Source organism: Cucurbita maxima, unplaced genomic scaffold (genome assembly GCF_002738345.1).
Source record: "Cucurbita maxima cultivar Rimu unplaced genomic scaffold, Cmax_1.0 Cma_Scf00031, whole genome shotgun sequence".
In the NCBI taxonomy this organism is placed as follows: domain Eukaryota; kingdom Viridiplantae; phylum Streptophyta; class Magnoliopsida; order Cucurbitales; family Cucurbitaceae; genus Cucurbita; species Cucurbita maxima.
Window position 1 is genome coordinate 1,363,496 of NW_019272047.1, and position 16,028 is coordinate 1,379,523.

The 16,028-nt window shown below is 35.2% G+C and overlaps 3 protein-coding genes across 8 annotated transcripts; all 3 read right to left on the reverse strand.

Moving 5' to 3' along the window:
- Positions 1-197: 197 nt before the first annotated feature.
- On the reverse strand, positions 198-3,939 carry LOC111466534 (urease-like). 3 transcript variants are annotated; one of them, XM_023111233.1, is made up of 7 exons: positions 3,894-3,939; positions 3,673-3,812; positions 3,531-3,604; positions 3,413-3,458; positions 3,200-3,305; positions 850-1,125; positions 204-291 (listed from the first exon to the last, which is right to left on the reverse strand). In XM_023111233.1, the coding sequence occupies exons 2-6, from the start codon at positions 3,796-3,798 to the stop codon at positions 917-919; spliced, it is 561 nt and encodes a 186-aa protein (XP_022967001.1). In that variant the 5' UTR covers positions 3,799-3,812; positions 3,894-3,939; the 3' UTR covers positions 204-291; positions 850-916. The 3 variants fall into 3 exon arrangements, with proteins under 3 accessions (XP_022967000.1, XP_022967001.1, XP_022966998.1); XM_023111232.1 differs by lacking the exon at positions 3,894-3,939 and having other exon boundaries at positions 198-286; positions 3,673-3,887; XM_023111230.1 differs by lacking the exon at positions 3,894-3,939 and having other exon boundaries at positions 3,673-3,887.
- An 823-nt stretch (positions 3,940-4,762) lies between these two features.
- LOC111466535 (OTU domain-containing protein At3g57810-like) lies at positions 4,763-8,341 on the reverse strand. Of its 3 annotated transcripts, XM_023111236.1 has the most exons (8): positions 8,177-8,341; positions 8,026-8,077; positions 7,828-7,946; positions 7,404-7,525; positions 7,189-7,229; positions 6,410-6,508; positions 5,471-5,626; positions 4,763-5,009 (listed from the first exon to the last, which is right to left on the reverse strand). In XM_023111236.1, the coding sequence occupies exons 3-7, from the start codon at positions 7,838-7,840 to the stop codon at positions 5,476-5,478; spliced, it is 426 nt and encodes a 141-aa protein (XP_022967004.1). In that variant the 5' UTR covers positions 7,841-7,946; positions 8,026-8,077; positions 8,177-8,341; the 3' UTR covers positions 4,763-5,009; positions 5,471-5,475. The 3 variants fall into 3 exon arrangements, with proteins under 3 accessions (XP_022967004.1, XP_022967002.1, XP_022967003.1); XM_023111234.1 differs by lacking the exon at positions 7,828-7,946; XM_023111235.1 differs by lacking the exon at positions 8,177-8,341 and having other exon boundaries at positions 8,026-8,170.
- A 976-nt stretch (positions 8,342-9,317) lies between these two features.
- On the reverse strand, positions 9,318-14,589 carry LOC111466531 (U-box domain-containing protein 45-like). Of its 2 annotated transcripts, none has more exons than XM_023111219.1 (6): positions 14,394-14,589; positions 13,696-13,779; positions 12,623-12,808; positions 12,350-12,457; positions 10,829-12,006; positions 9,318-10,309 (listed from the first exon to the last, which is right to left on the reverse strand). In XM_023111219.1, exons 2-6 carry the CDS (start codon positions 13,744-13,746, stop codon positions 9,523-9,525), a joined length of 2,310 nt encoding a protein of 769 aa, XP_022966987.1. In that variant the 5' UTR covers positions 13,747-13,779; positions 14,394-14,589; the 3' UTR covers positions 9,318-9,522. The 2 variants fall into 2 exon arrangements, with proteins under 2 accessions (XP_022966987.1, XP_022966988.1); XM_023111220.1 differs by having other exon boundaries at positions 13,696-13,784.
- Between the last annotated feature and the right edge of the window lie 1,439 nt (positions 14,590-16,028).

The window sequence follows — 16,028 nt, forward strand, 5'->3', positions numbered from 1 at the left end:
CATATTGACGGTAATGTCTAGCTCATCGTGTAAATGTCTAATGAACTTGAGAATCAAAATTACAGTACCTCTACCGAACCAATGCAGCTAAGTCGAAACTGCACTGGGAAACTCGGATGAGTTATGAATTGGGAACTAATTTCATTTATATTTTATGTACCAGCATGTCAAGATGTTCATCTATAGTATTGCTCGTGAAGGGTCGAGTCGGATTAGTTGACGTTGGCAATACATTTTTCACACTACACACTCAGAATGATATCTGGAGCATGACCACCTCCAGCTTCTTCACTGTCCAAACAATTCAAGGCCAAAACGTTACATGGGGCACGATTCACATATTGCCTTAGACACACAAATGCAAGCTACAACATATATGGTTGCCTAGTCCGGACCTAAAATTAGGTCGAAAGAGACCGATGGAATAGCTACCGTTGGGACCCTACCCAACCTATCTCGACCGATGCCCCCAAACTTCCAGAAGATCAGGCCAAAAGACATAGTCGATGATCGAGGCGTAGTCAATGGTCGGAATTGGGACTCTATATCACAGAAAAAGGGGAAAAGGGTGGAAGAGAGATGGATGGGGCAACTCTATATCATGGAAGAGGGGGAAAAAGAGACAAATGGAATAACTACCTTTGGGACCCTACCCAACCGATCTCGACCAACGCCCCAAACTTTCAGAAGATCAGGTCGAAAGGCGTAGTCGATGGTTGGAATTGTGCAGGACTCTATATCACGAGAAAGGGTGGAAGAGAGATAGATAAGACACTACCTTTCGGGCCCCTACCCGACCTATCTCGACCACATAATATGCCGACGATAAGAGTAAGACGAAACTCTTACCTATGGTATGTGTGTATAGTTCTTCCTTTAAAAGCTGCAATGGTATCTTCCACAAATCCAGATTCATTCAAGGTGTCAGTATGAATATGCCATTTCCCCCTCTGATAACTTGGTTACCACCAATAGCTACAAGGGTGGCAGACTTTTGCTCCTGAATTGATCTGTCTCCCTTATTGTTTATCTTGACTAAAACAGCTTTCCGCCCAACATTGATTGCAATCTCATCATCAACACAGATAATCTCGCCAGGCACTGTGCTACTTTCCAACGAAGGAACTGTAAAATAATTCTTTTTCTTTAAAGAAACTATAATAAACTGAGAAAAATGTAACAAAAGTGCAAGGAATGCTATCCAGAATTATATCCAAAAAAAACATTGTAGAACATTAGAAAGTTCACTAAGAGCATTTGAACCTTTCGGTGAAAATGGCAATCCATTTTCAGGGTACTCTACTCGTACCCCTAAACTACAAGCTAACTAGCTAGCGCGCAACAACTTTTCCACCATTCTTGCTGGTGGCTCAAACAATCTATTGACGTCATTCCTTGCAAATTAGAATCCTTTTTTCCGAGCGTTAAAAATATGAGGATAAGAATGGTGACTTTCCAGACGAGAAAAGCCACTCTAATTCTCAAGTCTGAGGTGGCAAAAACCCACACCTAGAGGTGTATCAAACAGCCTTTTTCTCTTCTTTACCCGAAGAATGAATTAATGAAAATCCTAAATATGAGTCCCCGATGGAATCAAGGAATACTATCACGATTGGTATAAGGCCTTTCGGAAAGTCCTAAAGCAAAGTCATGATAGCTTATACTCAAAGTGGACAATATCATACCATTGTTAAGAGTCGTATCACCATTGATACAAGGTCTTTTAGAAAGTCAAAGCAAAGCCATGATAGGAAAGTGGAATATCAATTGATAGTCGTGTTCATCTAATATGATATTGTAAGTCTCAAAAGCATAGTAAAAAATGACTTAAGACTCCAAAAAAAAAGGAGTCGAACCTCGATTAAGAGAAGGCGTACTTTGTTCATGAAGAAGTGTTGGATGAAAGCCTTACCACAGCTAATTTAGAGAATTTAGAGAAGGATCCTAAATTTATAATCAAGAAATAGTATCTCCATTCGACTTTTTAATAATTAAAAAAATTAAAATGTGTTGATATATCTTATTGAGTCCTTTCATGCGATCCAAAATGTTTTTTTTTTTTTTAATTTTAATAAATAAAAAAAGTGCTTCAAAAAATTGGATTCCTTTAAAAAAAAAATTAAAAGAAATACGTGATAGATGGGTTAACTAAAAACAATTTTAATGTGATAATTAAAAACTCTCAAATGATATATTAGAAACTAATATATATATATATATAATAAACCGATTTATGGCTTGAAATAAATTAAAATTTGACGGGTTTGTTTGGATGATGAGTTTTCTAAAATTAGTTCGAACAGAAAAACACACACACACAAAAAAAAAAAAAAAAAAAGTTAATTTAAAAAATTATTTGTTATTTTAATTTTATTGGGTTCTACAATTATTTTTTCGATTTTCCTTCTTTTCTTAATAGAATTGAAACAAAATCACCAATATCCCCAGGTTGACAAAATAATCAATCCTGTAGTTTTATTCTACCAACTCTTGCATGTAATTTTTCAAAATAATATTGAAATTGAGTAGTAACTGTTAATTCAATTCGAAAATAAATAAATAAATACTTTTTTTAATAATAGGGCAAACCATCTAAATAATTTAGAGTTGGATTAACAAAAATGAGAAAATTAATTTTTCTTCAAAAAAAATTTAAAAAAATAAATTTAAGATGAAAAATCCCATCGACAACTGATCCAACTCAAATTAAATTATAATTATAAAGATAAAAGTGGAATTAGATTAGCCTTTCGAGTTGGGCTATATTAATTTTCTGAAACCAAATAGATTTAATTTGAATTTCGGATTCTCCGACAAAATTTCGGATGGACCCGAAATGACCCGATATGAATAAGATCTTAAAATATATTAAGATACTATTAATGGGTCTCCTAGGGTGATAATTTGGCCTAGTAATCTTCCATGTGCATTTTAGTCGTACACTATTTTTTTTCATAAATTTCTAAAAAATACCTCAATATTTATACCATTTTTAAATATATTAGTCAATGAATCTATCCTTAGAACTAAGATAAAACTTGTTTAGCTCGATCTACTTATACCCCAAGCAAGCTCTGGGCACTAAGTAGGTTTGTAGGTCTGCATGGGGATGTTTGATTGAAATCTTTTGGAACGCAGAAAATAGCATAAATGAAGTAGAAAACTGTTGAGTAAAAATCATAGTGAGGAAGAAATCTACCTGGAAGAAAAGAGCCCTGCAACGCTAGCTCCAGATTCCCATCTTCTGATTCAATAGGATTATGAACAGTAATTAACTTAGTCCCATCAGGAAAAGTTCCTTCAACCTGTAACGTGAACACAAATTAACTCAAATCAACTCAAATCTCAGAACATTCTTGCCGAGTATCGGCAATCAACACCTTGAATCAATCGAAAAACTTCAAATCAACACCTGAACGTAATCCAAAAGATGCGGAACACCAGGAAGAACTAATCTCCTGTTTTCAGGATCAAATCTCATCACACCAGAAATCAATACGAAAAACGAATCAAAAAGATTTTCAACAAACCTTCCTAACAGTGTTTTCCCCAAATCCATCAGATCCGCCACGCTCTTCTCGCCATTACGAACAAACTCCAAAATCTATTACAACGCGATGAATCCTTCAAAAAAGATGAGAATAAGCAAGAAATGAAGTTCGATTAGCAAACCTGTGCGGAAATTAGCGCTACAGCTTCAGCGTAATTCAATCTCACGCCACGAGCAAGACGCTTCTGCGCTAGAAATCCCGCATTATGTAGACCTAGCTTTTCCACTTCTCTCGGACTCAATTTCATGATGTTCTTCGTCACTACAACAAGATTGAACAAAATAAAATCCATAGCAGAAATCTGGAGAGGATCAACAAAAATATTGCGATTTCAAACCCTACATTGATCGATTAGCGCGGGAAAATTAAATCAACCTGCCGCTGCGTCAAGGATTGTGAACGATTTGTTTCTTTTATACTTAATTTCAAGTACGTATTTTCTTTTAAAAATGACACGTGTATTACACGTGGACTGCATTGTCAGCAAAGGAAAAGCACGTAATCATTCTTGTCATTAGTTTTTGTAATTAAATTATTAATCAAACTCTTAAAAGACATTAAAATATATTTAATATTTTGGATTGTTTTTAAACGGCGGTAGTACAGAGATCATGTGCACCGTACACGTGCCACAACTGCCCATTGCATGCGAACGGATGATGACGTGGAAATTAGATGCCTTTTGTTGGATTCGCGTTCCACACAATTTGACACGTCGACATTTATTTAATGTTATATATATTTTTTGAAGTTTATGAATGAAAGGAAAATAATTCATACTAGAGTTTTATAAGATTTCTACATTTTTTCTCTTTATTGAATATAAAAATAATATTTAGACTCGAATATATTATTAAATTTTAAATTTTCATTTCAATATTAGTTATGAAATAATATAAATTTTTAAAAAGATTTTATCTATTTTTTAATACAAATTATATCAAAAATAAAAATTACCCATTATTTTTTTTTTGAAATTAATATCTTTTTTTTAAAAAAAGCACAAACCTCGCACAAAAAACTCGCTTCCCGAAAATTTTTCATGGACAATTCTACCATTCCACCCCATCTGCACGAAAATAAATAAGAAATTTTGCAGAAATAAAGATTAACTGAGATTCCCTGTCCTTGCACGGTAAACATCCATAACTTTTACGAAAATTAAAGATGATGTGATCGGTAATCAATGTCTTATCTATGTCTCGAATAAGTTGAAATATAGTTTAATTATATATTTGTGTGTAAAGTGGTATACTGCAGCAAAAAATTTAAGCCAAAAACTTAATTATTACAGACATTTAGTTGTATGAAATAAGTGTGAAGACCAAAATATTAGGCAAGCAAAATAAGCTCTAACCATGTGTGTGCCTATATATATATATATGTGAGTGTATCATCAAACCTTCTTGCTCTCTATTTCAGCAAGTTTCTTTTGGAGAGTTCTCAATGTCTATGCGCCTGCAAGTACGAAAGAATCCCTTAACCCGACATGAATATTGACTCAAAGCACGTGTCTATGTAAGATTTCTAATCAATAATTTCTTTTGAACTTAACAACAAAGATATAAACACATGAAACAAAATAGCTTAAAATTTTATTTTACTATACATTTGAACATTTTCAAACATTTTCAAATTAATAATAAGTTATTATTAAAAGAAATTGGTTTTTCCTCAAAGAACAGTGTAAGAACTCGCAGATATTATCCTCTTTGAGCTTTTGCTTTTGGGCTTCCTATATAGGTTTTTAAAACACATCTGCTAGGGAGAGATTTTCACATCTTTATAAATAATGTTTCGTTATCCTCTGCAACTGACATGGGATCTCACCCCGAGAGACTATAGAAACAGTTACCATTCAGGGATATCTTTCAATTATTCTCACAGATGCAAATAGATAGGGAAGCAAGGGATGTTACTGCTTTTAATTGCATGGAGCCTTCAGTAAATCATAATGTCCGTAGCTGTGAAAAAGGACGCGAATAGGATTCTCTTTACTGTACTCCTGCCCATACTCAGCTATGAGCTTCAGATTTGCTGACTTCATGTCCCAAATGTAGACCGAGATTGGCATCCTTATAAAAACACAAAAACAAATGAGCATTATCTAATGATCTGATCAGCCAATTAAATCCGTCTGAATGATGGCTTATAAATAAGGAATACATCTCCGTTGGTATGAGGTGTTTTGGAAAAACCAAAAGCAAAGGCATGAGAGCTATTGCTCAAAGTGGACAATATCCTATTATTTGGAGAGTCGTAATTTCTAACAAAATACTCTCCATTGAGTCTAGGTTTGTTATCTCTACTAGGAATTATATAAGGCTGTACAAAGTTAGTTCGCGCAAGTGAAAGCAATCTGCGCCAACATTGGTATAGCGAGCTCAACAAAGAGAGCCTATAGTCTAAAACATGTCTTATAAACTGGAGTTTATATGACCAGTCTTAAGATAAGTAAACCTACCTACTAAACATTGGTTAAATTATTAACTTCAAACGACACACGACTAACACGTTGGCTAAGAATTCTAGTGATATTACATGGCTCTAGGGTATAGGAAGGTTCAGAAAATTTGGGTAATATACCCTCTACAATTTTCAAATCACCTTTAAGAACTATATGAAGCCCAACATCATAAAAAGTAGATGCTTGCTTCAAATAATCGAAATCAAATGCATGTAGTGACAAATTTCAGAGGCATTCATCAGCCACTCTAGAATCTAGCAACAAGAACTAAGAAACAAGAAATACCCACAAGCAAGCACGTTTTCAAGTTATAGGCACTACTCGATGATCAGGAATGAGATGTATCAATGAGAAAACTGCAAGAAGGAGAATGGTTGAACAGAAAGATTACCGTAGGACGTGTGAAGACATAAGTAACTCAGGCTCTCCTCCCCAAACGTGTGGTTGGCGCATGCATCTAACATACTGGCCAAAATCACCTTCAATAAACCTGCCAATCAGTGCACACTTGGATATTCTCTGTTGTCTATTACAATTTAATTTAAATGCTAGAATACAAAGAGGGTCAGCAGAGCAGCAACTCACTCAATGAGATTAGAGCATAGACGTATAAAGGCAAACAGTCTCCACGCTAATTAGAGAGTGGAAAACAAAATAAATAAACAAAGCCAAGATTTTCTAGATCGTTACTTGCTCATAGGTAAAACGTAGAACTGACAAAAAAAAATAACAGAATGATACCATAACAACATAAATAGGAACTAATTTGACTTTGTGAACATATAGCACTTGCTTATTGAACCCAATTCGATAAACTAATGATTAATGATTCAGCAACTATTGAATCATACTACATAACCATCATATCTTAACAGATAATATGCAACAGATATATGTTTTAGATATGAAATATATGAACTCTAACTAAAAATTAAATACTTCTGTCAATGAGAATCACCAAAATAATTGAAATTGTTACTAATGTGATGCATTAATAGTTTCACGTGTATTATTAATAACATATTCCAATACTTACCGACCTCAAGTTTAATTCAACTTTTTATTAAAACTTTATCAAGTGATTGTTGTTGTTTTTGTAGTTGTGCAAAATAGTTGTGATATACAAAAACCTCTATATGGTATAAGCTAAGAGTCCTCAACAAAATTTACCGCTCGGTGTCCAATCGCCTCTTCATCAACTCATTTGCAACCTATTCAAACAATTCAACAAATATTGGTCAGACTGATGGAGGTAACAAAATGGGAAGGCAGTAATAAAAAGTGCCAAGTAAAGTCAATCATCAACTTGGATCATTCTATTATGTATAATGCAATAATCTAAAGATGAAAAAAAAAAACCCTTAGAAATTAATTTAAGATCACACGTTCTCTCTAAGCTCGTCTGCAAGCTCTTTTTCGAGATCCTCGTTTGGAGCTGGCTTGCCCGATCTGAGACAAGCACCGTGAACCACTGATCGAAACAAACATCTTCCATCACCAGCTATGCCTGTTAGCCAACAAAAGACACCGTCTTACAAAGAGATCATTGCAGAGTCTTTCATATTTGTAACTTCTGACAAAACATAATAAATTCAGGAAAAATCCGAAAGAAAGAAAAAAAAAAAACAGAGAAATGAATTTAACAAATTACGAAGTTCAAATGGATGCCAAATTAAGCATTTAGCATCTACTATGAAAACTAAAGATCTCCTGTCACAGAAATTAAATATAAACATCAAATTTAGCGAGACAAGAATCCCCGTGGTAATCCAAAACAGGAAAATCCAATAAATAAAATCATAAACGCACCTCCGTGAATCATTAAAAACGTGAAGCAGTAGAAACAGAGAGTTCCGATAGTTTAGTATATTTCATATTGCAGGATCAAAAAACTAAACATAGATGCTTCAATCAATCATTTCCTAAACCTGATAGCTACAAGAAAGAAAATTCTAAAAGCTGCACTTAACTCAGTTAATGAGAAGAAGATTGAGGAAATCAACATACGGATTTTTTGAAACTGAGCAATGGAATTTTCCGGCGTTCGCATCGCCAAAATCTAGGTTTTTAAGTACAGAACACCATACAAAAACACGCTTGAACAAAATCGCTCCGATATGCAAAATTCGAATCTCAAGAAGGAAAAATAGAGGATCACCTGCAGAATGTGGTAATGATAAAAGAGATCGCTATCGCAAAGAATCGAATTCGATGCATTCTGGTGCGCATGTAGCTGTACGGGATGATTCCGATGATTCGGTTTTGAACGAACTTATCGTTATCGCCTTTTACATTTCCCTCCATTCTGATGGAAAGATTCCCGCTGTAATAGCGTTAAGATTTTTATGAAGCGGTCTATTTTACTGGACCTTCCGGTTTAATTATATTGGAGATTTTAACTATGGTTAATGGTTTTTAACTCTGGTTGATTCTTATGACATAAAGATGTTAGAGTTGCCCCATGATCGGTTTCTTTATCTTGTTCGTCACTCATGTGCTACCGCTTGCCCTTACCTGAAAATCATTTTTAAAGACAAGTGTAATTATTACAATAAACACTCACCAGTTGGAGTCAAATATATAAACTATTATATAGTTAACCAATTAAAATCGAGGGACCCTGATACTCACCAAAACCATTTTCGGCCATCAATCCTCGTAGGACATTGGTGGCTAATCACCCAACACTAAATGCGCATAACGCTTACTACAAAAATAATTATTAGCAATCACTTCAGGCAACCACTAGTGGCTCGTTACCTGATACCCCGAGCATATAATCCTTACCATACTTCTTGTATTCATTAACCACACACACATACACAATCCCAAAAAATATATGTTTCTTGTCCAATAAAGTATAGACGCAAACATCAAACAATTACATAATAGAATACTTATATACCTGTATTAAAAAACATAATAGTTTGAGTTTCAATAAGGAGACCTCTTACCTGAAGAGCTTTTTGTAATCGTCCCTACAAATATTGATCCAACTCTGACATCAATCGAGCCTACATTTAAGTACCTTCAATCAAGTCTAATTCTAACTATCTCAAGAGCGCTTTTACCTTTGTGTATCGTCGTGGCTTCGGGAAGGCTGGTTGTGGGATCAGCTATCAGCTACTCATAGCCGAGCCCTAAGTTGTCCTACAGCGTGTAAGATGGTTGCTCTCAATAGATCTAGCTAGAATGAATATCAAGTATGACAAACCCGAGTTCATCAAAAGAGACGATGCTGACGTGGCCGGGTTTCGATTTTGTTAATAGAAGCATTTTCAGAACAATAAAAGACCAAATTGAAATCACCAGCTGAGGCAAAAATGGTGATTTAACCCAAAAACCAATTCTGTCCTAACATCATAAGCATGTTCTAATCATACACTAAAGGAAAGAAAAGATCATTACTTACAGGAAGCTGTACATTTCTGGAGTCCTATTTGAAAACAAAAACTAATACGAGGGACCTAAAAGAAATATACAGAATTTACAAGGACGAAAGGCTCAACATTGGTATAGTGAAAATCGTTTGTTCTTCCCAAAAAAGCTTAATGCTTTCCCCATCTTTTTCTTTGATACTGATTTGCATAGAGTTTTTGGCTCTGGAACAGCCATGGTTGCATTGCTATTTCCATCTCGTTCTCGCTGCTGGCCGAGATCGGTATCCTTTTGCCTCTGCTCCCTAAACAACATCAGAAGCTTCTGAGCTTTTATTTTACCTCTCGAAGTCCCGTTTACCGTAATCGCCACCAATCCAGGAATCACTCCTTCCTGTAACACCATTTGACTGCATTTTTCACTCCCTCTACACAAAAGCAACAAACACGAGACAGCTTGCTCCTGCTCGGCACGTTCGCCAGCATCCACGATTGCTGCCAACCCGCTGATAAGCTCCGGGGCTGAGGTTATTTCTTCTATCCCCAACTGGCTTGAAGCTAAGTTTAATAAGACAGCTAAGGAAGTCTCAGTCCATAAGTTGTCACCGGGAGTTGCAAAAAAGGATTGAAGTCCATCAATGATGCCGGAGGAAAGAAGAACGGGGACAATGGAGGGCGTGGTCGAGAGGTTGTAAAGGGTGTGAAGTGCATCGAGCTTCATTTGGGATTCACCATCAGAAGTAAGCAGCTGGATAAGGAAAAGAACAGCTCTACTGGAGCCAATGATAGGTTTGGCATCTTCTAGGCAGGAAAGATTCAAATATAGGGCTGTTGCAGGTCCATGTAAATTGGATTTCAAAATCATGTTCTCCAACAACGAGATTACACCTGCTGCTATCATCATTTCCCTGTTTCTGAAGAAATTCACTACTGTCATCGTCCGTTCGCTCGTACCAGAACATATAGTAGTAGTATGCATATAGTTTACATACAACTAAGATATCTAAACCATGTTCTTTCTTATTAAACTGCCTGGATGATGCCATTAAGATCAACTCACAGCAACAGTAATAATTCTCAAGATGCAGAATTTAGATAAGAGAACAAACATACATTTTATTCCCTCCCCGAGCGAGAGAGATCCACGAAGACAAGATTCTTTCAGAAATTGGGGTTTATATGAAGTCGAAATGTTGTTCTGACCCTAATCTAACAATATGTTTTAGAATATATGATAGACTTTAGGTCAAAACCATCAATCGAGTTACAATCAATTCATGATATGCTATCTCTTTCACCATGATTTTCTTGACAGAAATATGAAACATGCACACAACAACCATGTAAGATGCCATATTTGCCACTAATCAATCTACATCATGGCCAAAATGTACTTTCGTTTTCAAACGTAGGCTTAGATAAACAGTACATACCTGTTGTTGTTGACAGAAAGATTGAAGAGAGCCATGGCTCCAATTTCCTGAGCATCAGCGTTTTCTTCAATTAGAGCTAAAGTTAGGAATTCCATGAGTGCTTCAGGAAAGCCATTGGCTCCCATCAAAATTCGAGCTTCATCATCATCCTTCAGTAGAAGTCTTATCTGCTCCACAGCCTTGCATTTTTTTCTCATGTCTCCCTCTTCGGTCAATACTGTCATAAAATTTACACAACTCTCCAGTGTAATAAAATCAGATGATTCCTCCATGTATGTATTATCATCTGCTTCATTTTCTTCAACAACCTTTATTGTTCCACTTTCCTCCAAAGGAACTATCTTAACTTCCTTCAACATGCAAGAGCCAACTTTGTCCACAGATCTTGATTGTCCAGACTCGGAATCAGACAGAGCAAGCCTCCAATAATTCAGATCAAGCGACTTTGGTGGACCATCAGGGATAGGAACTCCGTTAGATTCACACCAGTTAGCAGTAAGACCTTTGACAGAGTAATTAGGTGTCAAGGACAGATGGGAGAGCCAATGTTGAGTCTTCGGGCAGATTTTGTGACCATCACTGAACCATTTCTCTATGCAGATCCTTTCATATGTTTGCCCGGAATCAATTATGACAGGGTCGTACATAAGCTGCAATGATATTGGACACCTCAATTCCTCAGGTGGAAGAGGCATTTGCCCTGATATCCTATAATTTGGCTTGAAATTGAAAGAACTGAGCTTTGAGAGCTGATGTTCAAACACTCGACCATTGGCTGTAGGTCCATTGTCCTCAAGAGAACACCGAACAGTAGGAGAACAAGGAGTTGATCCACCCTGTGAGTCAGTGTCATCTGACAACTCAGTTCTAAATAACTTAGAATACTTCCTCATGAGATGCAAAAGGTAAGCTACAATTGATTCCTTTCGCTTGTCTTCTTCTAAGCGAGCTCGTTCTACGAGTCTCTTAAGAGCTCTCCTCTCTGTGAGGGCTGCTTTGGAGGATGTAATTCCCAGTTTTGTGGCGGCCTGATGAAAATGCTCCAGCTCATTATGACCATTGGAATCATCAAATTTTCTTTCTTGCAAAAGTAATGCAATGATATCATCACCAACTTGTTTCTCGAGTGGGTCAAGTAAGAAAACAATGTTCTTTAGTTCATCCACTATCTGCTGAATCTGGAAAAAGTAACATTTACATAAGCCATTGATGATACAGTGCATTTGCACCCAAATGAAACACTAGAACGTCAGTTATGGGCATACTGAAATCCATCTCTAAGCTAATGAGGTTTTTTTAACAAGATTTAAGAGGTGATTGAGTTCATATGTGATGTAAAATGAATTAAGTAATAGAGATTAAGTTGCTTTCAAAATCATGAACTTCCACTATGCTGTTTCCAAAATTCTGCCCAATGAAATGGGGTATCAACAGCATTCCGATCACCAAGTCAGGAGACAAATCCAGTTAAAAGCATGACAAAAGAAAGGAAAAGAAGATATGAAACAGAATTATTTTCACCTGAAATCCAATTGATTCTGAAACAATATCTTCAACGCATACAAGACTAACTTCAAGAGAACATCTTGCCTTTTCAAATTTGGCTAGAACAGCATCTCCAGTTATAGCCTGTCATAGAAATGCAAACCAGTTGGCATGATATTCATAGTGACTTTTAGAAGAAGAAAAAGGAAGTAAAGCATAATGGCTCTATCCATTGGTTGGCTATTCCTCATGATTAATCAAAAGTTCTACAAGAGAAATGTTGGAATAATGATAATTGTTAAGTCATACCAAGTAGAGTTTACTGGATTCCGAGCAGTGCCGAAGAGTATTCTTGGCCTTCTCAAGAGCTACATGCAATGAACATAAAGCCTGAATACCAGTTTTGCTCCTAGGTCTTGCTGCTTCCAAGGAAGGGAAAATTGACATAACCTGGCAATAAATTGCAGCGAGTTTCTTGTACATTTCTCCATGCAACTGCAAAATGTGGGGAAAAACAATTCATACCAAGGAAAGATAGTATGCGCCCAGTAAAAACCGATATCGCCAGACTAAAGTAGTTTGATGATTGTAGATTATTTAAATACAGGTAACATTCATTTAGTTTTTTATAACCTTTTATTTTTAATAACCCTTTCATCATTTCTAAGAAGACATTAAGATTCTTAACCAAAATTCAGAAACAGTTTTTGAAACACCTTTTTTAAGTTTTCATAACTTGGCTTGGTTTATAAAACATACGTAAAAAGTTCGACGACAAAACGAGGAAACCTAGCATTTGCAAGCTTAATTGTCAAAACCCAAATGGTAATTAACTACTAAGCTTTAACAAGGAAACTAGACTCCTCGACATATCCTAGCACCCCGAGTCACAACCAAGCATACAAACTAAGGAATACACCTTCCACCACAACCCGACACTAAATAATACTGCATTTCCTTGCATCACTTTTAGAAAGCAATTTCATGCATTTCAGTCACACCATTAAAATTATATATGCAGTTTTGTTTCTAAAAAATTATGCAAATCAGCTCAGTTTTTTTCCGTTTCAGAAAAGAGACCCAGAATCGAACAAAACGTCTGAATGTCCGAGGACAAAAGAAAAATGCTTAGCAGGGAACTCGTTTCATGTCGGCGTATTCGTGCCGGGATAACAAAAAGTACATCAGTAACTCGAAACTTCTTTCTGTATCAAATGAAAATAGTTATTTCCTACAACAGTTAGATGCAGCTACAACTCATAACTTCTGTGAGTTGAACTAAAAAACACGTGATCGGAAATATCTATGAGAAACCAGGCATCAATTAACAAGTATCTTCACGCTCATCTGAGAAGAAACAGAAAATATATTTCAGCAAGTACCTTTGCATCAGTGGGAGAAAAAAGTATTTCTTCAACGTCGGGAACATCCATGATTATAGTTTTATCAAGAAAAATCTATGTCATCTGCGCTGCCAAAAAGATAAAAACCTCAGAATAAAACGGAAAAAAAATAAAATAAAATAGGACAGTGGAAACTTCAATTAACAAGTAATATCAACTTCCGATTCAAAAACAAATTGCTAATTTTACATGACAAATATTCAGAAAATGAAAATATATCCTTATTTGTCCATTAGAAAGTTGCAATGAAAACTAACTAAATCTAGAAATTTCCAACTTCAACCTCCAGTCGTTGAATATACTCATTATTCCTCAACTAAAACCAAGTACTCATCCTACGTCCGCTTAGATGTTGACCGTCTAATTGTATTTCCATTTAAATCCCAAGCATTGGAATCCCTTCCAGATTCCTTCCGTCTCATCCCTTCGTGGAAATAATTTCTAACCAAATTCGACAACGAAACCCTAAGCAAATATTCCAAGCGGAAATAAACCGAAAAAAAGCCCGCTGAAGCCAACTGGCCATCTCTTTTCAGAAATATTCAAGAAACGAACAATCAGATAAATGGAGAACCGAATAGCTTACACACCAAAAAGCGAGATACGAACAAAAATGAGTGAATCAGTAGCAATAATGAAGACAAATTCAAACGAAAACAGATTTGAGTGAAGATTACCGTAAGAAAAAATTTGTGAGCGGAATCGACCGAGGAGGATTCATAAAACAAGCAACGGAGGAACTCGAAGGAATCAAGCACAAACTTAAACGCTACATATTCTGTGAACTTTCATCTCATTGCAGTTGATGCATCAAATCGGAGAGGAAAACTCTTGAAAGAGAAGGAGAGAGGCATTCGAGAGCGCAATATCAACTCAACATTTTGAAAATAGTTTTAAATTTTAATTTTTAAATATTCCATTTTGTTTATGATACTGTAATATAATAAACAAATCTCGTCTATCGAATTTCGGATCCGTAAGATTTAAAATAATAATTATATATATATATATATATAAAATAATTTGCATCGTCTAGGTCTTATCCAATCAAACTCGCTTTCGACGACACTTAAAAAAGACATGTTTGTTACATTACTTATATGTGCACAATGATATAATATTGTTCACTTTGGATATTATGTCAGCCCAACAGAATACTCTCGTCGTGTTCGCAATGACTGCAAGTTTGAGTATCAAAATTAGTGTCGTGTCAAGCCTACCATAATGTTTTCATTATGTTCACAATGTTATAATATTGTTCACTTTGAGGATCAGTATCAGTGTCGTATCAGCCCAATATAATGCTCTCGTCATCTTCACAATGATATAAAATTGTCAACTTTGAGTATCAATGTCAATGTCGTGTCAACCCAACAAAAAGCTTTCGCTATGTTTGCAATATAATATTGTCAACTTTGAGTATCAATGTTCGTGTCGTGTCAACCTAATAGAATGCTTTCGTTACGTTCACAACGATATAATATTGTCAACTTTGAGTATCAATGTTAGTGTTGTATCAGCCCAACAGAATGTTTGTTAGGTTCACAATGATATAATATTGTTCACTTTGAGTGTCAGCGTCAGTGTCGTGTCAACCTAATAAAATGCTTTCGTTACGTTCACAACGATATAATATTGTCAACTTTGAGTATCAATGACAGTGTCGTGTCAACCCAATAGAATGTTTGTTATGTTCACAATGTTATTGTCGTATCAGCCTAACAAAATGCTTTCGTTATGTTCACAACGATATAATATTGTCAACTTTGAGTATCAGTATTATCAGTGTCATGTCAGTCCAATAGAATGCTTTCGTTATGTCTACAACGATATAATATTGTCCATTTTGAGTATCAGTTTCACGTCAGTGCCATGTCAGCTTAAGAGAATACTTTCATTGATATTTTTTACTGCTCTATTGAAAACTCCGTTCGTCCCTATCATACTCCAACTTGATAGTTTCCGTATTATTTAAATGAATTTTTTATAAGCAAAGTATTGGTCAAAATGTATTAAAAAAAAATTAAAAGTTAGGTTTTGTCAAATCAAATGAAATAAATAAATAATAAATAAAAGTAGGTTTTTTTTTTCTTTTTTTAAAAAAATGTTATATTTTCCTATTTGTAATTATTATGATATTCAACATTTTTAGTAATTTATTTGATATTTATATATTATTATAAAATGTCGATATTGAAAAAAAAAAATTATATTTTTTAAATGACATCAGGTTTCTTGGTACAGTGAGAAGTGTGCCCATTTCATTAAAAACTTTAAATAATTAGTTGATATTTCTTTTTCATTTTTTTAAT